The following is a 16,840-nucleotide window of genomic DNA, read 5'->3' on the forward strand; positions in this document are numbered from 1 at the left end:
AAATGATATTGATGATGGTATATCAAGCTTAATGTCCAAGTTTGCAGATGATACAAAGGTTGGCAGGGTTGTCAAGGACACTACTGACACTACACTGCTGCAACAGGATCTGGAAAGGTTGAGCAGATGGGCTGAGAGGTGGCAAATGAAGTTTAACATTGACAAATGTAAAGTACTACACATGGGAAACAGCAACCCCAGAGCAACGTATCAACTCTGTGGTACTACACTGACAATGGTAGAGAATGAAAGGGACTTGGGGGTGATTGTGCAGGCAGATATGAAGTTCTCTGAGCAGTGCAGACGGGCTGCAAGAGTAGCTCATGGAGTATTGTCAATGATATACAGGAATTTTTCCAGCAGGGATAAGGAGGTGATTATTCCATTGTACAAGGCAATGGTCAGGCCACACCTAGAGTACTGTATACAGGTCTGGAGGCCTCATTTCAAGAAGGATGTAGAGCTGCTAGAACGAGTACAGAGAAGGGCAACAAGATTAGTGAATGGAACAAAGGGGTGCTCTTACGAAGAAAGGCTTAAGTTTTGCAAATTACAGTGTCTGGAGACTAGGCACCAGTGAGGTGATTTGATAGAGGTGTATAAAGCCTTGAATGGTTTAAGCATGCTCAATGCTGATGGGATTCTTCCTCTAGCTCAGAAAAATCACCTGAGAGGGCATAAATTCAAATTGAGGAAAGACAGATGTAGGATAGACGTGCGGAAATTTGCCTTTAGCCAGCGGGTGGTTGGTTGGTGGAACAGACTGCCATCCCTTGTGGTGGAGGTTGATAGCCTAAATAAGTTTAAGGCTCATCTGGACAGGTATTTTGAACGAACAGAGGGGTGAAGTGGAAGTGGGTTTTTTTTTTTTTTTTTTTTTGGCTGATGCTGCATAAGCTTGCTTTCTTGCATCAAATGCCTCTACTAATGCTAATGCTAATGCTAATGCTAAAGAGCCAACCTGAAAAATCGAGTCTGTTTGGCTTCAGGAAAGAAGCAACAATTGTTTCCTATGTACCGAAAAAATCAAAGAATGTCATCTTGATTTCCTCCTTGCATTTTGATGATGCCATTGACTGTGAACCAGGTGACCAGCTGAAACCAGAAATTGTAACAATTTATAATGTAACCAAGTCTAGAGTAGATACCATGGAACAAGTGTGTACGACTTACAATGTGGCACGAGCTTGTCGTCGTTGGCCAATGGTGATATTCTATGCCATACTAAACATTAGCAGAATCAATGTACAAGTGATCTACATGGGAAATGAAAAAGAATTAAAGAGCTGCAGACTCTTCCTCAAGCAACTTTCTGCAGAATTAGTGGCTGAGGAACTTCATTGGAGGAGCCAGGTCCCTCGAACTTCCCTTCAACTAAGGCAACAGAGTACTGAGCCCTCTACAAGTGCAGAATAGGAGAGCAGTCGCAAGCAGTACACTAATTACCTGGCAAGCAACAAAGAGAATGAAAAACTGACAAGGTATTCTTGTACAAATTGTAAACAATACCTTTGCTTAGAGCAAGCAGAAATGATTTGTGCATCATGCTCTAAAAAAGCAACGTTCAATGAACAAGATGAAAAATAATTTTTTATATAAAAATAAAAATTTATTAATAAATAACCATTTGAAACTCTTGTATATATTATTTATAAATAAACTAGAGTGATTTTTAAACACAGTCTTTAATTTTTCTATATGAAACCTAGTATGTATCTGAGAGATACACTGCAACCAACTATGTTCGTTTTGCTGGTGCATCCAATGAAGGGTTAAATCCAATAGTCAAAGCTATTTTCATGTTTCCATCTATTATAAATTATCAAAGCTACTTTCATGTTTCCATCTATTATGTTGACAATTAGTTTCCAACTAATTGTCAAAATAATAAGAGATGGCAGCATGTACTAGAAAAATTTCTAGACAATTGTATATTAACAGACACTGTTTGAAGAAACTTTCAAAATGCAGATCTAAATACATACTCACCAGAGCTCACAAATGAAAAATAGAGATCTAGGGCACTTACTGCTGAAAGAGTTACACAGAAAAGCTGGATGCTTGAAAATCAAATTTTATGTTACATTAGCAATTCTAAGACATACTATTGGTGATATGTAAACTGAAGTGAACTTGGGTAAAAATAAATAGAATTTATTCTAAATAATGAGCCATATACTGATATTTTCAACCCCGAAGATAAGTTTTTTGTCATGAAAGTAGGGGATCTCATATTTTGTAAGTGAAAAGTTTTCATATTATTCAATCAATCATGACCAATAGACACAAAAATGAAAGCAAGGTTTGTGTAAATCACATCAACTCTACTGTCAGAGTATAATGCCAGAGAAAAATAAATTGCTAGAATATCAGCAAAATTGTGTTAACAGAAACACTTCCATAAGCTATGTTTAATCCCCATAAGGATAAAATTTGATCAAAAACTAACTTCCTATATACAATTTTCAAAATGGACACAATTATAATTGTGCCCATTTTTAAAAACCCAATAGAAGAAAATTGAATAATATACAAATAACATTGTGCTTTCTGGTTCAGTACTAAAGCCACTAGCCATAACTTCTGCCCATCATTATTTCCGCTTTTGTATCAGACACTCTTGATTATATTGTAATACAGGGTTTCTATAAATTATTCACTTGATTATGCAGCTCACTTAAAATGTTATTGTAATTGGTACCTTAAAATGGTTTGCTGCAGTTATCAAAGCAACTCAATGAGTTTTTCTTCATGTGGTTGGCAGTCTTAATCCCAGCAAGCATTGCAAGAGTACAGAATTAAAATGGCGACAGTGTAGGAGAAAGCAATGTGCATGTTGTGGCTATGGGATATTAAATCTCCAGGGACTCTAAAGAGATATTTTCAATGCGAATTCCAGAAAGGTCCACCTACAAAACAATCAGTGAGGAAATGGTTGAAACAGTTTCAAGAAACCGACAGTGTGCTGTACTACAAAGGAGCAGGTGGTTGGCCTAGTGTATCGGCAGATAAAGTTTTTTTGAAATTCAGGAAGTGTTTTATCAAAGTCCTACAAAATCTATCCAGTGGGCAAGTCTGCAGCTGCAAATACTGCAAGCAATGCTGCACATGGTTGTTCTCAACAGATTGAAACTTAATGCTTATAAAGTGCAATTTGTTCAGGAAATTAAGACTAATGACAAACCACAACAAGGAATTTGCTGTTCACGTTCTCAACAATATAGTGGCACCTCCGTAGCCAGGTGGGCAGGAGCAGCAGTGCATAGCACATGCTTCTTGATTAGACTGGGGTTCGAGCCCGTGCCCACCAAATACGGAGGATGCGGAAAGGTCAGAGAATGACCGCCGAATATCCCCGGAGCAATATGGCCTTAGCTGCTAATGCTCCTAAAAACCAAACAACAATCCAATCAACAATATAGACGAAAATGAGCACTTTCTGGAAGATGTCGTTTCCAGTGATGAAGCGACATTCCACCTGCCAGTAAAGTTAACAGACACAACTTTCACATATGGGGATCTGAAAATTCCCACTCAGTTTGTCAATACAGACAATATATTCCCGATGTAAACATGTGTGACACACTGTTCTTCAACCAGGTGATTGGGTCATTTTAATTCCACAAAAACTTGTGAAATACACAAATTAACTAGATATGCTTGAATTGTATGCTGCACCTCAGCTGGAAGATATGTGTTCTATCAGCAAGATGGGGCACCACCACACTGGAGCTTGTATGTGCATGATTTCCTCAATAAAAAATTTCCTAACTGATGGATCAACTGTGATGGTTCCATTCAATTGCTTCCTTATTCTCTGGACATCACATCTATAGATTTCTTTGTATGGTGCTAAGTAAAGGACAAGGTGTATGCAAAAAAAAGTTAACAACATCACAGAGTTAAAAGACTGCATTGAAAAGGCAGTGACTCATTTCTCAAGAGATGCTTCAAAACACTTGAATGAAATCATCTATCATCCTGTCATTCTATGTGCCACTAAAGATGATTATGTAGAGATTTACTGAAGTGCAGTTGTGTGATGCGATAAGAAATTCTTTGAGTTTCTTTATTAAGTGCAGCACACTGTTTTACAATACCTATTACAATAAAATTTTAATTGAGCTTCATAATCAGGTGAATAATTTATAGACACTCAGTATTACCTATGAAAACTACTGGGACATTTTTATGTAGGGTTGATTTTGCACATGGAGTATAAAGAAATCATGTGGAAGTATAGAATTCACTTGGAAGATTTTTCTTTACCAGACTTTTCCACTCTGTAAACAGATAAACTGGTCTTAGAACACATACAACCAGGATACACAAACAGTGATGGCTATGTTGCCTTACACTAATTCAAAATTATCTGATATATTCCAACTCTGCTGATGAAAACTTGCCAATACCTAGCCTCTTTGTAAAAATATAAACAAATCTTTACCAATCAATCTTCAGAAAAGGAAATCTTTGCATTTTCTAAAGTAACAGAGATATTTACCAATAGCCAAATTTTATACCACATGTAAAATTTTGCTGTTCAAAGAGAAATATAATTTAGCCACATACAACTATATTTTCAAAAGAAGTGTGATGGAAGATTTAGCAAGATATAGAACCTTACATACTTATTTGAGTAGGGCCAGCAACATTTTCTTCATGTTTTTAAGTGAAGAAGGGTGATAACGCATTCAAACATTTTATATGTTAATAAATAATCTCTTTATACTCCATGTTTGCTGCACATAGAGTCTGAAAAGTTTATAGGATAGAGAATATAAGAACATTACCATATTTTGTGAGCTCGGGCAACTGCTAACTCAAGTGCACATAGTTACTACTGCATCCCCATGTTTGTTTAGTATTAGTAATGGCCGAATGGTACAAGAAAGCCTATGGCTTATGCTGCACCAGCCAAAAAAAATAAAAAAAAAGAAACCGAATAAAACAATGATAAAAAAATAATAATAATAAAAAAATAATAATAATTAATAAAAGAAAAGGAAATTAAACCTATCATCCTATGCGCTTCCCTCACCCGAAGGTACTATCCAGATGACCTTTGAATTTCCCCAAACTGTCAGCCTCTACCACCCATGTAGGCAACTTATTCCAGTAATTTATAACTCGCTGGCTAAAATAAAACTTCCTGCAGTCCAATCTAAACATTTCCCCCATAACTTGAATTTATGTCCCCTAGTTCTAGCATCATTTATAATCTTGAAAATTTCGTCCTCATTCATTTTACTGATGCCTCTCAGAGCCTTAAACACCTCAATCAAATTTCCTCTAAGGTGTCTAGTTTCCAAACTCTGCAACCCACATATTCGAAGTCTTTCTTCATAAGGATGCCCTTTTGCCGATCTCACCAGGCGAGTTACCCGTCTTTGCACCCTTTCAAGAAGCTCAATGTCTTTCTTTAGGTGCGATCTCCATATTTGAACACAGTATTCCAAGTGTGGTCTAACAAAAGCCTTATATAATGGGATTATCACATCCCTATCTCTACTTGAAAAAGTTTGATAGATCATCGATAGGACACCATGGGCCTTCCTTGCAACCTGTTTACAATGCTCAGAGAATTTCATGTCTGACCGTATCGTAACACCCAAGTCCCTTTCCTCCAGTACTGGGTTTAGTTGAACTCCACCAAGTGAATAAGTTATTTTGGGATTACTGTTTCCCAGGTATAATACCTTACACTTTGTTAGATTAAAGCACAGCTGCCATTTTTCTGACCATTCCTGAAGTCTATCTAGGTCTCTCTGAAGAAGCTCAGCTTGACAGTGATCATTAACTACTCTACCAATTTTAACATCATCTGCAAATTTAGACATCACGCCCTATATCCCTTCATTGATGTCGTTTATGAAAATTAAAAACAACAGTGGTCCTAATACTGATCTTTTTTTCTGATTTTTTCTGATAATACTGATTTTTTTTTCTAAAAACAAAATGTTCTAAACTAATTACCTCTCTTTCTGTAATTCGTTCTGAAGCTAGCAGGTGTAAACATCTTAAAAATTCCTCAGCAGACATGATAAAAAAGAGCCCTCACCTTGAAAAATATAAAAGAAAATATACGTTATGTAATTCAGATAATTTTATTTATTTTACATGAAGTGGTTATTTTAATTATTTGAATCATGAGCTCAGTACACTAGACATTTTCCAAGTTTAAGAATGGATTTCATAGAGCTGTTATTTGGAAACTGTAGAAAACAATAAAGGAAAGACATATAAAGTATACACTAATGAAAAAAAGGATTTATTATATATATATATATATATATATATATATATTAAACTCCCAATCTACAAACTACTTTTCAGGAACACCATGAATTCCTGAAAAGTAGTTTGAAAAGCATAAATCATAAACAGGGAGCAAATTTCCCAGAAAGATTATGGTATAATGAGAGAATGTGTTTCCAAAAATTAAAATGTTCACTTCCAAAATTGGCTGACAACTGAATTCTAAAGTCAATACAGGAGTGCAGTCGTACATGTACTTGAGATGATTATGGTTAAAGCTCACACAATTTATCGTTTTATTTGCAAAAAAAAGTAGTATACTAAAACAAAAATAAATAAAATCAAAAATTTAACCATGGAAATAATTAGCCTGACTATTTCCTAATACAAATATACAGCATATCCCACAAGGAACAAGCCAAACTTCAGGTTGGATTGTGGAGTGATTTTAAACAAAACAAGTTTATATCAACATAGGACTGATTATGAACAGATACAAAGATATGGAAATTGTAATAAAAAACGAGAATATCAGATTAAATGTTTACCTTAGAATTAGAAGTTCCAAAACGTTTTAAATCATCTTAAAACTTACTCTTAAGTTGGAAAATCAATTTTAAGAAATGAATGTCAATAAAGCTCTTATAATAGTTGTTCAAAATGTCTGCTTTCTACTTGGTGAACTATGCCTGTGCAGGACGAAGCCAGAGGAAACTCTGGTGGAGGTCCACAGCAGTTCTGATGTGCAAATCGATTATCAAACACAGGTATAGGGGTGAAAGATTCAGATGCACATCACATGTTATAATAATGCTTGCATAATTTTCTCTATTGCTGGTTGGTCATTTCAAATGTAGTCTGCAGCATCCAAAATTCTGCATACACACTAACACTTTAATGTGATCCCAGCAACAATAACCTAAAGAGTTAACATCAGAAACTGTAGCTAGCCAAGGAAGAGGACTTCCTCAACCAATCCAAAGGTTGGGATAGTGAGAGTTGAGATAACTGGATACCTGTCAAAAAATAATTTAAAAAAAACAGCAGAGCACCATCAGAATGGAAATACATATGTTACTTATCAATAAAGAAATACCCCCCAAAAGTTCTGAGAGTTAATTTTTCGAAGAAATTAAGGTGCTTCCTCGTTAAGATTATCACATATTATCTGATTAATTGGTTCCCAACCATTATACACTACTATATATATTTATCTAAAATCTGAATTGGAAATTAGTTTCAACTTTTGCTTGATTGTTTGTTTCTTTGTTTGTTATCTGGTTTTTAGGAGCATTAGCAACTAAGGCCATATTGCTCCAGGATATGCGGTGGTCATTCCCTGACCTTTCCGCATCCTGCGTATTTGGTGGTGACGGGCTCGAACCCCGGTCAATCAAGAAGCGTGTGCTACGCACTGCTGCTCCTTCCCACCTGGCTACGGAGGTGCCTACTTTTGCTTGAGGATTGTCAACAGCCAGTATGTGTTCATTATGAAGATTATACAACTTGAGTAAATATCATTTCACTGGTAAATAAAGTGTATCTGCACATTAGGATTAAAAAGCATACAGTGAGAAAAGTTCACTTGTGGTTCATCATCTGCCTCTTCAAGGTACTGTACTTGTTGCAAATGGTATGGATATAAAAGTTTCTTACTTAGAACCTTCCAAACAGTTTTAGGAACTCCAAAGCATACAGATATTTGCTAACTACTTGTTCCTGGACTAATTGCATCCTGTTATTGCATCTGATTAGCATTATATTCATATGCAATGCCAAATGATCCAGTTTCCTGCAGACAGTGTATATCAACAAAAGCTTGTTGATTAGGGACAATATTGTCAGGGAATTCAAAATTAGTATTTAACAGAAGCTCTTGCATTACCATTACAAAAACCATAAAATGAAATGAATGTTAGCAATCTCCTAATGTCAATGTCATGGGGTCTTGTCAATGATATACAGGAATCTTGCTAGCAAGGATAAGGAGGTGATTATAGCTTTGTATAAGGCAATGGTCAAGCCACACCTTGAGTACTGCGTACAGGTCTGGAGACCTCATTTTAGGAAGGATATAGAGTTTCTAGAGCGAGTACAGAGAAGGGCAACAATATTGGTGAGGGGTACAAAAGGGTGCTCTTACCAAGAAAGGCTTAAGTTCTGCAAACTGCAGCATCTGAAGACTAGGCACCTGTGAAGGAATCAGATTTTTTGGTTTAGTTTTGGTTTTTTATGGCATATGAGCAGTTAAGGCTATAATGCACGAAGTCCAATGATTAAATACAAGTTAAAAATACATTGCTATGTCAATATTTATAAGTAGCTAAAAACAAGGACAGTAATCAGATAAGGTGTATAACGGTGTGAAAGGTTTCAGCAGTCTCAATGCTGATGGGATTCTTCCTTTTGCTCAGATTACGAACCTGAGGGGGCATAAACTTAAATTGAGCAAAGACGATTGTAGAACAGATGTGTGGAAGTTTACCTTTAGCCAGTGGATCGTTGATTGCTGAAACAGATTTCCATCTGTTGTTGTGGAAGTTGATACTTAAATAAATTCAAGGAAGAACTCAACAGACCTTGGGAGTGAATGGAGGGGTGAAATGGAACTGTGCTTTCCTTTTTCGCCGATCCTATATCAGCTTATTTTCTTGCATCATATGCCTCTATTAATGCTAATGCTAATATCAGCTTGTTAGAAATTTGGTATACCTGGTAAAGGGTTAAAGGTAATTAAATTATTAACCAGTTATTCTAAGGTGGCCACCAATCAAAGTTATCAAAGTTACCACTTATCAAAGTTAGTTAATTTTCAAATTTAGATGGTTGTGACAAAAGATTCAGTCTAAAATAAGGATGCTATAGTAAGTACTTGTCAACAAGTTAAAATAAGTGATTATATTTAATTAATTTATATTTAATTATATTTATATTTAATTAATTTATTTTAATGTCATTAAAAAATGCTAATGAACCTGAAAATACTAATTGTGCAGTTGTAACAAGACATAATTTTGATTTTAACAATGCCACTACTTTTGATTCCCAAGAAAAATTTTTAATATTATTAATTTCAGAGATTGTTAAAAATGAAAATTGGTTGTACTTGTATTGCCCATTTACACTAACTCTATTACTGTTCATCATCACATCAAACATTTAAATATGCAGAATCTCAAATATTTGCATCATGATTCTTCATTCCTTGCACTTGCCCTGCCTCCAGTAATAAGGAATTCATCCTAAGATATTTACCTCAGTTTTACCCTTCGTCCGTGACAATTACCACGATGCAAATTTTACAAAAAGATGTATTCTGATCCAGCTTCAGCATTGGAGTTTTTAATTTGCCAAAGATTGTATATGTACATCCTAAAATATGATATGGTTTTATTTGATTTGATTTGATAATAGTGCATATCACTGTGTTCTATTTTCTGTCTTGGGGAAACCATGGTTCTTCTGGTGACATGGTGTGGACAAAGCATTATTCATAAGTCAACCTGGTATCTAATATTGTTTTAAATTAAACAGCATCACCAAAAGATGTGACTCCATTATTTATTTAAAATTCAAACAGCCACTGTGACAGCTGTTGCAAGACAACAGATGACAAACCTATGCCAAAGGGTCATAACATTGAGCCTAAATGAGCAGCCTGAGTGGTGTGTGGAAAAAACTTTTTAATTAAACACACACCTCTAACTGGAAGTGCACATAACTCCTAACAGTAGGCTATGTTGGCTCATTGCAGCAAAGACTGAAGTGTTGTATTTCAAGGTATTGAAATAACATGACAAATGCATTACTGTGCTCTACGTTCTATATTATAGGTCGACTTTAGGCCTTGGACTAGGTCTTGGAATAGCTGCTGGAATGCTGATCTGGTTTATCATATACATCAGTCAAAAACGCTGATATTCGGGAGACATTCAAGTCAAGTGGACCCAATTTTGGCAAAGTCTGGATGGTCTGTGACAGCCAAATCCTCTGTTTGCACCTTCTTGATGGTGAGACTATTAGTAATCCTGGGTATAACCTCCATGCATGCACAAGCACACTGTGGGTGACCACCCAGGTGTGAACCAATGTAAGCAGGGGCCGAGGTGTGGCGCCCACACCACATGGAGGAAAGCCGCCCCTCTGTGTTACCAGGCAATACTAGGTGGAAGATGACTCTCTTCAACCGGTGCAATGCCACCACTTTGCTTATTGGAGGCTTGAAGTGGTGGAACCCATGTTTAGTCTCCAGAGCTAAGTTCCGGTCAATCCTTCCCCATCTCTTCCATCATGCAGTATATCAATGTTTGCTCAGATCGTATCAGTGAAATTATTCTTGTAGGAATGGAATCCTTTATTCTACACTCCACTTTAAAGCTGGTACTCCACTTTAGCACTGATAACTTTTGAGGTTACGATGAACATCATGGCGAGATCCAATCTTCCTTACATTTCGAGGGTACAGTTCTAAAACGGTGTTCGTAGGCCGGCCACTAGTTAATACACCAGACCGAACATATTGGTAACTCATTAGGAGGCTTCCAGATCAGCTAGTATATAATCCTGTTACCTCTACTTTGCCAGATAGTGACTGGAGGAAGTCTGAGTAGTGTGTATACGGGGCGGGGGGGGGGGGCATTGTCGAGGCCACGTTATGTCAAGGATCTGAGTATATTCTTACCATGTGTATGCCATATCCAAAAATTTCATTACTTCATACAGCATTCCCCCCCCCCCCACACACACTTTTTCTTACTATTGAATACACCATAAATTGTCAAACTAATAGAGTAAGCTTAACTGAGAAAAGATCTAAACCTCCCAAACATTTCCTAGTTCATTTCACAAATATATGTGGTCTCAATTCTAATCTCAACGATGTCCATTTCCAGTCTGTCAAACCCCATGTACTTTTTCTGAGAGAATCTGTTATCAGTTGATTCAACTACTGCTCATCTCAGTTGCCCAAATTATTCGCTGTATGATTCCTTTCACCTCAATGGTGGTACTTGTGTATATGTCCATTCCGATTTTCAGTGTCAGAGACTTGGTAATTTGGAATCTCCTCTTTTGATCTTCTCTGTCTTAAAATCTCTCTACCTCATTGTGTGAAATTCATCTGTTGTCTCTACTTTTCTCCCAACTCCACTAATCATTTCGAGCTCTTTGACTTCCTCTCTTTGCAACTTGACTTTCACCAGTCCAACTTTCCTAACAGTGAGGTAATTTTCCTTGGTGATTTTAATGTTCACAACTCCAACTGGCTTCCATTTTCTAGTCACAACAACCCAGCTGGTTGAGATGCTGAGGTTTTGCAATTATTAATGACCTTGCACAGATTGTTCATTTACCTACAAGAATACAGGATAATCCTAACCATACAACCAATACGCTTGATCTTTTTCCCACAAACAACCCTTCTAAGTACACAGTCGAAGTGAATGGTCCTTTAGGCACCTCAGATCACAACTTGGTGATTGTCTCCTCCAATGGAGCCTTTATCTCATGGATATTTCCAACCTTGTATTGTTTGGCATTACAAGAATGTAAAATGGGATGACCTGCAAGATTTCTTTTCTTCTTTTCCTTAGTCGGATTACTGTTTCAAAACTTCTGATGTCAACGTTTGCTCAGATTGTGTCAGTGAAATTATTCTTGTAGGAATGGAATCCTTTATTCCACACTCCACTTTAAAATATTGTCCTTTATCTAAACCTTGGTTTTCCAATAAATGTGCTAAGACTGTTCAAGAGAAGAATTGCATATCCTAATTTGCTTGTTTCCAATTCTTCAGTTTCATTTTCTGCCTATCCCAAAGCTCGCAACAACTGTAAAGTAGCTATTAATCAATCCAAACTAGATTTCGAACAGTCTAAGAGTAGAAAACTTGCTTCTTGCCCTAATGGTAACCGAGCATTCTGGTCTCTTGCCAAAGCTATTGGCCGCAACTTTTGCCTATCTCTGCTCCCACCTCAGTCAAAACCAAATGGTTCTGTTGTCACTTCAGCCAAGGATAAAGCTGACCTGCTAGCATCCTGTTTTTCTCCCAACTCATGTATTAATGATCTTGGTAAAACACCTCCCACCATTCCTAACACACTATTCAATGCCTCCTGTGGTCTTCCGTCAACAGGATGTCAGAAGGATTTTGACGAATCTTGATGCTAAGAAAGCTCCAGGTCCTGATGGTATTTCTCCACTTGTTCTCAAAACCTGTGCTCCTGAACTTACTCCTTGTTTGTTTGTTTGTTTGTAGTAGTAGTAGTGGCATGTGATGCAAGAAAGCAACTGTATGAGCTTATGCAGCATCAGCCAAAAAAAAAAAAAAAAAACATCACGCCATTCCCTCCAAATGCCTGTCCAGTTCCTGCTTAAATTTATCCAACCTATCAACTTCCACAACGACGTGGGAAGTTTGTTCCAGCAATTAACCACCCGCTGGCTAAAGGCAAATTTCCGCACATCTATTCTACATCTGTCTTTTTTTAATTTGAATTTATGCCCCTTTAGGTTCATAATCTGAACAAGTGGAAGGATCCCATCAGAATTCAGCGGGCTCAACCCATTCAAGGCTTTATACACCTCAATCAGTTCACCTCACAGGTGCCTAGTCTCCAGCCACTGCAATTTGCAGAACTTAAGCCTCTCTTTGTAAGAGGATCCCTTCATTCCCCTCACCAATCTTGTTGCCCTTCTCTGTACATGCTCAAGCAAATAATCGACATCCTTCCTAAAATGAAGCCTCCAGACCTGTACACAGTACTCAAGGCGTTATTTGGTTTTTAGGAGCATTAACAAGTAAGGCCATATTGGTCCGGGGATATGTGGTGGTCATTCCCTGACCTTTCCGCATCCTCCGTATTTGGTGGTCACGGGCTCAAACCCTGGTCTAATCAAGAAGCGTGTGCTACGCACTTCTGCACCTGCCCACCTGGCTACAGAGACACCTTAAACTTTCTCCTGTTCTTTGCTGCCTTTTTTCACTTTCTTATTCCAAAGGTGTTTTTCCTTCTGCTTGGAAATTTGTTCATATCCAGCCAGTTCCTAAAAAGGGTGACAAATCCCTCCCATCCAATTATCATCCCATTGCAATTACTTCTACTCTTTCTAAAGTAATGGAGAAATCAATTAACCGCCAACTTTTAAACTACCTAGAAACCTTCCGTCTGATCAACGATCGCCAGTATGGATTCCATTGGTGTCGATCCACTCGTGATATTCTGGTGACATTAGTCCATATACCCATTTATGGACTAATTCAATGGAAAAGTTTGGTGAAACACAAGCAGTTGCTCTTGACATCTCAAAGGCTTTCGATCGTGTTTGGCATAAAGGTTAAAGGTCTTCTAAACAAGCTTACATCTTATGGTTTGCCAACTGTTTTTTGTAATTGGTTATCCAGTTTTCTCTCTTATCGCTTACTAAGGGTGATGGTAGATGGTGCTCTGTCTTCTAACTTCTCCACTAATGCTGGTGTCCCCTAAGGTTCAGTTCTTTCCCCCACTTTTTTTTCCTCTTGTACATTAATGACCTTCTTCCATTGACAGGAAATCATATCCATAGTTTTGCCGATGATATCACATTGCATTCCACTTTCCATTTTGAGAAACCTCAATCAGCTTCAACTTCTCGAATATCTGCTACCAATTCCTTAAATGCCAATCTCCAGATAATTCTCCAGTGGGGCAAAGACAACTTAGTTGATTTCAATCCTTCTAAAACTCAGTCTTGTCTTATAACTTGCAAAAAATGGATTCTTCTGCTCCTATACTTATCTTTGGTGACACTTCAATTTCTAGGCAAAATGATATATCTCTTTTGGGGATTACTCTGACTTCTAATCTCTTTTGGCACAAGCACATTACAAATATTGCTTCCTCTGCATCTAAAAAACTTGGTTTTCTCTTTCGCTCTGGGCATTACTTTTCTTCCAAACAGCTGCTCACTCTGTATAAATCACAAATCCACCCTGCCATGGAATATTGTTCCCACATCTGGGGTGGTGCCTCCAAAACCTCTCTCAGGCTTCTAGATTCCATTCAGAAGAGGGCAGTTAGGTTAACTAATGACTCCTCTCTAACAGCTCTCCACTCTCTGTCTCATAGATGTACTGTTTCTGCTGCATGCATTTTCTACAGTTATTTCCATGGGCACTGTTCTTCTTAATTGGCTTCTATAATTCCCGCTCTCTCTTTCAAAACAGTCCGAACACGTGCCGCCACCAGCCAACATCCATTTACTGTCCAACTTCAAACTCACAGAACCAACTTTTCATCTTCCTCGTTTATTTATTCAACTGCCGTTTTCTGGAACAACCTTCCTTCATACGTATTTTCTGTAAATTACAGTCTACAGAAGTTCAAGTCTAATGTCAACAAATATCTCCTTTCGTCTTCTCAACCTCCAACCCAAGCATGGTACTAAGCACTATAGGTTTTAATACCTCTCGTGTTTGGGGTTTTCATAAAAAAAAAAAAAAAAACATCAGTAATATCAGGGTATATGTGTTAATTGCTTTCTGTAGATATTATCTGACAAGTGTTCTTTTTCATGCTTTGTCACCAGAATGACCAGAGTATCCCAGAAGAGAGAAAATGCAATGTCTGCTAACAGGCCGTCTGTCATCTGATGAGAGATCAATAAATCTTGAAACAACTTTCACAATGACAATTTTAGTTTTAAATAAATAGTGGATTCATCTCTTCTGATGATGCTATTCAATTTAAGATAATTTCAAAAACTAGATTTACACTGTCATCTCTACAGTTATCATAGCCCACACGTTGTCACTGTCTGAAACAGCATCACCAAGGTAGAAGCTGACACCAACATGATGGAATGCTACTATGTTTTTCATCTGTGAAGAAGATGGAGAATGCAAGAATGCTGCTCTAATATGAGAAACCAATGGCATTCTACATTCAAGCCTAGTAGACTATATGAAAAATAATGTCAGTGTGCTGTAAAAAATGATTTATTTAGATTTTGATAACTAATAAATTAACAATTCAGAAAATAATTTGGTAATATAGGACCATAGGTTATGATCTCCTCTTCAGATCTTATGTGGTAAAAAAAAAAAAAAAAATACTAAACATACACAAAGAAAGACTTCCATACTGCCTAGTCCTTATTTTGTTGCTATTACTTCCTCACTTCCACTCAACCATTGAAAGAATGCCCTACCACAGTTAGGTGGAAGTGAGTTTGTGTGAAAGTGGCTGGTGTTGATGCATTGTTCTGCTGGATGTTTGGCAGCTATCTTGTATTTAGCTTGGGAAGAACTGTATACCAAAAAAAAAAGCTGTAGGTTTGGTTTAATCACGGTCTTGCCAAGGCGATCTCCAGAGACCCCTATAATTATTGGGTTCTTTGGAGATCAGTTTCTCCTCTCCAATCTGCTCTTTCCTGCCTGAGACTCAGTTTGTAGTGTGGGTCTAGCCACCTTCATTAGTTTGCAGTAAAAGTTGTGAAACAAGCAAAGATAGCACCTCTCTCTCTTTCCTCCCTGTGCATGGTGATGTTACTCCTTTGGTTGTATTGTTGCCCATGATTCCTTAAATTCTCTTCTCTATTATAATCAAGAACATGAGGGCTCTTTAGATTGAAGCTGTCATTTTCATTGATGGATTTGAAAGAACAGAGAGGCAAGTACAACACATTCAACAGACCTGAATGTACTGTGCTGAATGCTATGAACTTCTACATGTGTGGAGCTACTGAAAGAGCACTGTGAATGTCACAGAAGTGGATAATAGGAGGAACCCAATATGAGAGCTTCTCTTTTGCAATGTGTTCATGAATGAATGTGTGCTTGATAGATAACATTTAAAAAAAAGCCTATGAAAGTTTTGAAGCCCTTTTAGAAGACAAAAAAAAAAAAAAAGAAAGAACAAGAAAGGTTATCTATATAATTATTTACATATATTTAACCACATGTATCTGAATACATGATCCTCTAACTGTGCAAAACCATAAAGAAAAACAATGAATTTTATTACTGATATTTTTACTGTAGTATAGTATTATGACAAAAAAATGTGATTTTAACTTTACATTTTTTATAAGCAGAAAATATTCAATCATGTTCACTAAATGGAAATGAATTTAGCAAATAGTTTGTTTACAAAAAAACAAAAAGTCTGCTCACCTTACATCAATTCACTTTAAAGTTGTAAATTCCATTTCTTAAAAAACAAAAAAACAGTATCGTTTCTGAAAAAAATAAAACAAAAAAAATAATGATTGTAATGCTTTTAAGCTACAAAATAGTTTCTTTTAAGAGTGTTTGATAAGTTTGTGGCCTAACCATGAAAGACAGTAGCATAACAAAAATTAATATTTATTTTGACACATCATCTACTCTAATATCAATACACTTTTTATGGTAATCTTTCAGTACTGTTATCCCTTATTTGTAGATCTGATCTTGGATCAGTCACCAGATCTCAATAGCACTAATAAAATCAATGATCAAATTTTATTCCTTTCAAAAAATTTTTCATAAATCAGGCCTATGGGTATCAAATCTGAGGAAGTGGAATCAATTCAAAGCCAAAAACAATGATTTTAGTTGGTTGGT

The 16,840-nt window shown here is 36.8% G+C and overlaps 1 protein-coding gene across 1 annotated transcript in view; it reads right to left on the reverse strand.

Moving 5' to 3' along the window:
* LOC150081400 (serine-protein kinase ATM-like) overlaps window positions 1-16,466 on the reverse strand; it is a 313,728-nt gene extending 297,262 nt beyond the window's left edge. Inside the window, exons 1-2 of the mRNA XM_090380190.1 lie at window positions 16,409-16,466; window positions 5,977-6,061 (exon numbers count right to left, since the gene is read on the reverse strand). Of these exons, the coding sequence (XP_090236316.1) occupies window positions 5,977-6,042 (66 nt within the window). The 5' untranslated portion in view covers window positions 6,043-6,061; window positions 16,409-16,466. The remainder of the gene's footprint in view (window positions 1-5,976; window positions 6,062-16,408) is intronic.
* Window positions 16,467-16,840: the final 374 nt, after the last annotated feature.

The sequence above is a fragment of the Mastigoproctus giganteus genome, chromosome 8, assembly GCF_048544385.1.
Source record: "Mastigoproctus giganteus isolate SK-2022 chromosome 8, ASM4854438v1, whole genome shotgun sequence".
NCBI lineage: Eukaryota > Metazoa > Arthropoda > Arachnida > Uropygi > Thelyphonidae > Mastigoproctus > Mastigoproctus giganteus.